An 8,606-nucleotide genomic window follows, 5' to 3' on the forward strand; every position below is an offset into this window, starting at 1 on the left:
ATATGGGAAGATACTTCAGCTGGAGGTGGAGGCCATCAGTCGCTCTGCTGATAAAGCAGTGGAGCACAGTGAGAAGATCTTCACCGAGCTGATCCGTCTCCTGGAGAAAAGACGCTCTGATGTGAAGCAGCAGATCAGATCCCAGCAGGAAACTGAAGTGAGTCGAGTCAAAGAGCTTCAGCAGAAGCTGGAGCAGGAGATCACTGAGCTGAAGAGGAAAGACGCTGGTCTGGAGCAGCTCTCACACACAGAGGATCCCACCCAGTTTCTACTCAACTACCCCTCAGTGTCAGCACTCAGTCAGTCTACACACTCATCCAGCATCGACATCCGTCCTCTGACATACTTTGAGGATGTTACAGCAGCTGTGTCAGAGGTCAGAGACAAACTACAGGACATTCTGAGGGAGACATGGACAAACATCTCACTGACACTGACTAAGCCCAAGCCCAGAGATGGATTCTTAAGATATTCATGTGAAATCACTCTGGATCCAAACACAGCAAACACATGGTTGTTATTATCTGAGGGAAACAGAAAAGTAACATCGAAAAAACAACTGCATTATTTTATTTTCAGTCAACAACAGTCTTATTCTAGTCACCCAGACAGATTCAATGGCTGGTTTCAGGTCCTGAGTAGAGAGAGTCTGACTGGACGTTGTTACTGGGAGGTGGAGTGGAGAGCGAGAGGAGTTGGAGTAGCAGTCACATACAAGGATATCAGAAGAACAGGGGAGTCAAATGAAAGTCGATTTGGATACAATGACAAATCCTGGGCATTACATTGTGACCAAAACAGTTATAATTTTTGCTACAACAACATCCAAACTCCCGTCTCACGTCCTCGGTCCTCCAGACTTGGAGTGTACCTGGATCACACAGCAGGTATTCTGTCCTTCTACAGCGTCTCTAAAACCATGACTCTCCTCCACAGAGTCCAGACCACATTCACTCAGCCTCTCTATGCTGGACTTGGGCTTTATTGTGATGGAAACTCAGCTGAGTTCATTAAACTCAAATAGACAGAAGTGACTTCAGATGCAGTTTGTTAAAATCTTTATTTTAAAGCTGAAACTTCTTAGTTTTCCATGTTTGTTGCTTGGAGCCTAAACTGACATCTGTCCAGATGAAAATGTAAACTTCTCTGTGCTCTAAATGTTGGAGGAATATTTGCATTGATGTGTTTGTGTGTTGTTGTGTCTCCTCCAGAGAAATCACCAGACTTTCCTTTATCACTGAGGTTTTGTTCTCACCACTTTGTCCATGTGTAAAGAAATGTATAATGACACTGTTGTTGTCCTAGTTGATAAAAATATCTGGAGACCTCATGCATGTGCAGCCGACTCTTGTTTACTTCAGATGCTGTCAAACCAGAGAATCAGACAGATGTGTGTGAGATAGAGAGAAGGGGAAGTCCAACATTCTGTGCCACCACATCAGCTGGTGACGCTGTGGTCAGAGAATCAGACTTGTTCAAAATCCTTTGCAGCTTGAGAAACTGTTCAGCTCTGGTAGAAATAAAACCAGCAGGAAAATGGAGAATTCAACTGATGCACTGCTCATTAATTTGTTTCGTTCAACTCTAAACCAGTATAACCACCCTGAGGTTTGCCTGCCCCTTTGCTTCACCTGATGTGCAAACGCCCCCTGGCTGTTTCCATTTACCGTCTGCAGAGGAAAGAGGAAGACAAAAAGCTCCGTGGTGACGTGAGACCACCCCATGTACGTTCTGAAAGCCACATGTTATTTAGACATTAGTGAGGCCACTCAAGCACCAGTAAAGTCAAGCTGAGCAAAAAGACAAGTGTGCCAGCGGACGTCTCACACAGCAGCACAGGAATGCTAAAAGCTCCCCTGGGTGCTGTAGTAAATGCCTTTAAGTTGTCGCTGGGGAGGTGATAGTCGTGTTCTCTCCTCCCCTTTCCACTCGCAGTGGAGGCACATCTGTGACGCTGTGAGGTCACAGGTCAAACCTCTGACTTCATCAGCCTTTGTAACTGTGCTTCAGATTTTGTTGATGGTAATAAAATAACAGTAAACAAGTCTGTTGTTCTTGTCTTCCTTGGTTTGAGACTTGGACTGATCTGTCTGATCTCATTTTAAGTATGTTTTTATCAATTACTGGTGATAAATGTTACATGTAAACTGGTTCTAACTGGTTTTCTCACGTAATGTGTCCAGCAACATTGTCTCAGTCAGGACTGGGATTACTGGAACACTCAGGTTGTGGGACTGGGTTGCAGTATGCTGGATGTTTTGGCGTCAGTGAAGCTGCTGTGCAGTGTGTCACCATGTCCACCATTAGCTAAACATGTTGTTACGATGTTTGCTTTGTACTGATCAGATGCTGCAGCTGCTGAGTTAAGTGCATATAAAAACAGACATGCTCTTCGAGAAGCCACAGTTTCTCTACATGTTCAGAAGTAACTAAGTCCCTTTCCTACATGGAACAGGCCTAAGTGACACCGACTGCTTCAATCTGTTGACTGGACTCGTTACATGAATCTCCCCATGATCAACAACAGGTCTGTTTAATTTTTCTCTCTGAAGATTTGGGAAAGAAAGAAAGTAATTTAGACATAGATGCTTTATTAGTAATATGAATTTTGTTGTTTGTTTTCTGACCCGTGAAGGTCTGAATTATCTGATTATGTACATTTTATAAACAGTTTTTTAATTAAGTTTTAATGCTGTGCAGGGGAATGAAACTAAGCCAGGAGGAGACAAGTCATGAAGGTCATGCGCTGTTTAATTCTGATTACTGAAATGTGTCAAATGAGGCTTATTTGCAGCTTCATGACATGTTCACTAATTGCAGAGTCTAACTCTCTTTCATACTGTATCTTACATGTTCTATCCTTCCTACCCCCCCACCCCAGTGTCTCTCCATTTTCCCTGCGCTGCTGAACAAAGCCCAGGGTCACAGAAGGTCAAACCTACTGGTGACATCTGCTAATTGTCCTGATGGCCGGCCTCTCTTCTCCTGTCAATAGCAGTTTCTCTGTAGGTGTCTGTGGCTGGGAGCACAGCGGCAGCTGCCACCGTCGTGACTCTTAACCCCTGTGGTCCCTGCTTTACTTTGTGAGGAATGGCCACTGTGTGCATTAGGAAACTATAACCAGTAATGTGGATTTAAACATGCGGCTGTTACTTCAATTGTAAAGTAAACGAAGGCACATAAACCTGTGGAGTGGAGGGCAGATGCAGCCAGTTAAACATGAACATGTGGAGGAACCTAACTAAGTACATTTAATCAGGTACTGTGCGTAAGGTGGACTTCAGTATTTCCATTTTGTCATACTTTATATTTGTATTCCACAAGTTCAGTGGGAAATACTGCACTTTTTGTTCCACTACATTTATTTACTGACGGCTTTGCAGAGTGAGAGTGTAAAACCACCTGTTAACGATTAAACCAGTGGTTTTCAGACTTTGACTTCTGACCCTGAGAGAGAAGCAGTGTCTGGGTGTCAGTTTTGGGGGTCACGTTTCATACAGTTTGATGTAATCAGAGGTAAAATCACCCAAAATTTAAACAAACATTTAACTATCCATATGCATTTGAGCAGCAGAACATTGCTTTTTCTTCTCACATTACTAATCTGACGGCCCTTTGAAGGGCCCCGACCCCTCATAATATAAATGTACTTTTACTTTAAATTCAGAATGCAGGACTTATAATGAAGTATTTTTACACTGTTGTAGAAGTATCTGACTGAGGAGTAACGTGACGGTTGTACATGTTCTTAACTCATCTGTGGGTTGTCATGGAAACCACTGATGCTCGAATCTCTGACTCTTACTATTATGTATGTGCTGCATTCACCCCAGGTTATGTCTAAATAACGCCCTGCTTCCTTACAGTTTCTTTAATGTAGTTGTAAGGTTGGAAACATTAGTCTGACAGTGTCATGTATGTTCTTGTTGCAGCTCTTATTTCCTGAGTGAAACATTCAAATCCAAGCCTGTGTGTTTTTATGGCTCTGCTATTCCACCAAATCAGAATCAGCTTTATTGGTGTTGGGCACACGAGGCATTTGACTCCAGTACGATGGCTCTCAAAGTGTGTGTACAATGTTCTTACATGAAGCAACGAGCAGACAAGAAAACAAGATGAGACAGAGAACAACAAAAAACAAAAAAAGAAAAGACAAAATGTGCAAACCAGAAAAACAAGTGCATTAGGAAGATTCTTATAAATATGGAAACATACACACACACACACACACTATAGATGCAATGGAAATATTCTTAAAGTCTGGCACATTATTTTATACAGTGCAGGTCAAATGTTTGGACACTTACCCACTGAATTTGACTTTGACTGGTGATGGATACATTCAAAATCAGCCTGACGTAGTATCTGGTCTATCTAAACTTCAGGATCTCCACTAAAATTTAAACTACACTTCTGTGAACTGGAGTAAAGTTTGGCTGCAAGGCAAGGCTTTGTACCAGCTGAGCCCAGAGTGATCAACAACCCTTATTTTTCTTAGGCCTAGTTTTGATATAAACAAATATAACCAACACAACTAAGATTTAGTGCTGCACTCTGGATAAGAGATCCAGATAAATGTTAACATGTGGGGCTGCACCTCTTACCTTTCACTTACATATATCTGTCAGTTATAGTTTAGATTAAGAAACTAGTTGTTGTAAATAGTGGGTTTCCAGCGCTTGCTCTGACACACACTCTAAACCTCAGATAAAATTTTAAAGGATCAAAAACAGAGAAAGCAGCAGCTCTGTACATCTGTGAAGCTGAACCCAGAACGTTTAGCACTTTCCTTGATAAATGCCTTAATCAATTAACAAAATGTCAGAGTAATTGACTAATGCAAAAATAAGCTGAAAAGAGTTTTGTAAAATTATTAACAGGGTTTGCAGGAAGTGGCCAGCAGCTCTCATTAAACGTTGTTAGCGGGCTTCTAATTAAACCGGAGTGCTTTGTGGGGACAAATGGCACAATGGAAACTGGAACGGGACAGAAAAGGCCCCAACTTTCTCTTTGAGGAGTCTATGAATTAGCATCACAAGCCGCGTTCACGTGTCCTACCAGTGTAAAATCTCACATTTGCAAATAATGACAAGCCAGACCACAATAAGGAACACGGAGGGACAGAGACGGGCACATTTTAACCAGATGTCCAGCAATAAATAACAGGCTCAGCCCCCCCAGCTGAGGGGACATTTACATATGAAGTGCCCGCGAGGGCGGGTCCCACGGGACCGGAGCGTGCCTGCGCGTCCACATGGGGAAGACACATGATCGTTCCTGCAGGACGAGCTGCTTCTTTTGGGTAACTTTGTAAATGAGATGTAAATGTGCAAGCGCGGCGTGTGCACACGCTGTGCATATAAACCCCAGAGGAAACAGCCACGCACTGGGTCCTCATGGGTCCACAGCGAGCCGAAATGCAGCCAGTCGCAGCCAAACTACCCCAAGTCCACAGAACACCCTTTTCTGTGGAGGATATTTTGGACCCCACAACATTTACAAGGAAAATAATCTGTGCTGATGATGCAGCAACTACAGGTGAGAGTACAGCTCCAGGAGGCCTACGACAAAATCTTTGTGGATTTAGCCTGCAGATAACTAGCGATGGTAGTGTTTTAAATGGATTTATTCATGGATTTGTCTTCTCTTAGAGGCCTCTTCCCCCAGAGATGACCCCACAGAGCAGCATCCTCCGGCTGGTGACGGAGGACGTCCTGGGAAGCTTCAGAGGTCGAAGGCAAAGAGCCGACGGATCCGCACCGCTTTCACCACGGATCAGCTACAGATCATGGAGCACAGCTTCCAGAGGTGTCACTACCTGTCGGTGCTGGAACGGCACGCCATTGCCTCCGCCCTCCGCCTCTCCGAGAACCAGGTCAAGATCTGGTTTCAGAACAGACGCACCAAGTGGAAGAAGGAGCGTCAGCAGGGGAAGGAGGCCGAGGTGGAGCACGGCTTCACACCAGCCATCTCCTACAGTTCGCTCTACTGCCAGCCGCGCACGCAGCTCCAGCTGTTCGCACCGCTGCCGCTGCTGCCTTATCACCACTATTACGCATGATGCGCCAACCTGCACCGTGACTGAGCACATGTAGCCCACCAGACAAATGTCTGCACAATGTGGCACAATAACAAAGCGGACTGACATCAGAGAACATGGATAAGAGATGGTGTTTTCTAATGTAATTATAGTCGACTATAATTTATTTTGATAAATATTTGTATTAAAGCTTTTCTCGTTGGTTTCTTGCTTTATAAAATGACTTAACTCTCCCTTACCTGCCTGAGAAGGTTTCATCCCTCACACAGTACCAGAAAAGGATAAAAGAGATATTTAAAATAACTTTATGGAAAATCTCATAAAGAAAGTGACAGGTTGGTGGTTTCAAGATGCATTGTAGATTTATATATGTTCTAAAATGGAGTAGTTAGGTCTTATGAAAACACCAGTGATGGCCATGTCAGTATGATGGAAAATGATGACCCTGCCCTGTAATTCTCACACAGACACAGGGACAGTGAGGAGCATGGTTTGAGATTCAGCTCTGTGGGTTTCACCAGAGCCAGCACACACTGACCACATAGATGTTTCTTGAACCAACAATGACCCATGTGGTCATACAGAAAGTGCAAAGCCAGAGAACAGAAAATGTGCTGCTCACATCCAGAAAGAGCTGGTAGTTTCACACAGAATGAGAAGATGGGTTGACTAAACCAAGGCTAACACTCAGCCATGCTAGCAGCCCCGTGCTTTGAGCTAAATGCTAACACTTTCATCATTCAGCACATTAGGATGCTAATGTTAGCTAATTAGCACTAAACAGTCTACAGGTATTTTTTCATAAAAACATTGAGCGTCTGCAGGTATTTTTTCATAAAAACATTGAGCAAAACTAAATTATGACCTGATGGTGGAGCTAGATTAAAGCTCACTAAAGTTTTTACAGCTCGGGCTCAGGGCAACATGAATGTCTGAACCCACTTTCATGACAATCCAATAACTGGTGTGCTATTTCAGTCTGCACCCAAGTGGTGGCCCAAATCCATAGAGCAGCACGACTAAAAAACATTTCATCAATACATAAAGAACCAGGGTCTTGTATATGCATGGTATAAATTAACATTTCTAATGCATACAGTATGTTGCTTGTTTTTCTCCTACATTATGCAGAACAATTAGATTTTAGTTAAAAAGAGATGCAATGTAAAGCAAAACAAAACTTCTTGAACGCTCTTCTAGTGGCCTCAGATTCATTTGACTGGTCCCAGAGAGGTCTGAGGGTGGGTATATGTCTTTCTATGGTTGTGTGGACAGATTTTAGTTCAGTACCATCGTTGTGAGGACGTTTGCGCCAGTCATCAGCCCTTCAACAGGCTGTCTTAACGCTCAGACCTTTGGTTAGGTTAAGGTTAAACTCATTCTGCTTTGTATTTTACAGACACGCACAGAAATAATCTCTGCTTTAATCTGTTTTCATGCACACACACGTGCTCCTGAGCACATCTGTATGTCATTTAGCACATACTCTTTTCCTCAGATGTAACAGCATATTCACCAATGATGGAGAAAGAAACAAATCAGCAAAGTATTTAGTAATGAATCACTGGAGAAGCCACGGAGCATCAGCATCCAATAAAATAATCCCCTTCGCACTGACTTTGTTCAACATCCTAATCATCAGATTTCTTGACTCTAAATAAATCATCAAATATCCCCAATAACTTTAATAAGTTTAAATGTTATCATCAGCTCTCGATGAGCTGTTTTCCTGGCAGGCTGGAAACCACCTCCGTCACTGAGGGATTGGAAACAGATGAAGGTCAAAGAAAACAAAGCAGACGACGGGGAAAAGACGAGGCTTTTGTTACACACACGGAGTTCAAAGTCAAAAGTGTGAGCTGGGAAATGAGTCAATATCTAATGGAACAAGTTAGAATGTTTTCCATGGTGCATTATGAAAACAGACTGATCCTGCCAATATGTGACACAGAAAAGGCCTTTGTCCTTTTCTGTAGTATGTAAAAAAATGCTGCAGAAAGCTGAACAGATAAACACCAGTCAGCACCGATAAGGCTTAATGGCCCAAATAAAATACTAATCGACAGGTTGTGACAACAAATAATCCATGTAAATGTTGAGTAAATGAATAATCAGTAACAGGCTCAGATCACAGTAACATTTACATACGGAAACGTACTGACACTGTGGGTAGGGAGCCTGGAGAGAGGAAGGAAGAGAGACCTTAGCTTTCAGGAGGTGACATCCAGAGAAGGCGCAGGCCACATCCAGGCAGATCAAGCAGAGATCGGTCCTCATCCAGCACTTCAGTGGTCCACACAGTCAGTCCCACTCTGCTCCTTAGTTTCTTTCTGTCCTCTGCTACTTTCATTTTACTTTATAGGCGACTTTCAGATTTAGGTTAAGATGTATCTCCTCCTCCTCCTCCTCTCTACCTCTTCTCCTCCATGCTTCTCCAGTTAGTCAAACCCCTGTTCCCAGGTGTGCACTCTTCCTACTTTTCCTTTCCTCCCTCGACCACATTATACATTTCAGCAGGGGTGACCGGTCCCAGTCCTCGGGGGCCACTGCCCTACTTGTTTTCCAG

At 43.3% G+C, this 8,606-nt stretch overlaps 2 protein-coding genes across 2 annotated transcripts in view; both read left to right on the top strand.

The window, feature by feature from the left end:
* LOC109974747 (tripartite motif-containing protein 16-like protein) overlaps positions 1–1,626 on the top strand; it is a 2,376-nt gene extending 750 nt beyond the window's left edge. The window contains exon 2 of the mRNA XM_020625107.1: positions 3–1,626. Within this exon, the coding sequence (XP_020480763.1) occupies positions 3–1,024 (1,022 nt within the window). The 3' untranslated portion in view covers positions 1,025–1,626. The remainder of the gene's footprint in view (positions 1–2) is intronic.
* A 3,482-nt stretch (positions 1,627–5,108) lies between these two features.
* pnx (posterior neuron-specific homeobox) lies at positions 5,109–6,256 on the top strand. The gene is made up of 2 exons (XM_020625125.1): positions 5,109–5,538; positions 5,652–6,256. Exons 1-2 carry the CDS (start codon positions 5,397–5,399, stop codon positions 6,059–6,061), a joined length of 552 nt encoding a protein of 183 aa, XP_020480781.1. The 5' UTR covers positions 5,109–5,396; the 3' UTR covers positions 6,062–6,256.
* Positions 6,257–8,606: the final 2,350 nt, after the last annotated feature.

This window comes from Monopterus albus, unplaced genomic scaffold (genome assembly GCF_001952655.1).
Source record: "Monopterus albus unplaced genomic scaffold, M_albus_1.0 scaffold346.1, whole genome shotgun sequence".
NCBI lineage: Eukaryota > Metazoa > Chordata > Actinopteri > Synbranchiformes > Synbranchidae > Monopterus > Monopterus albus.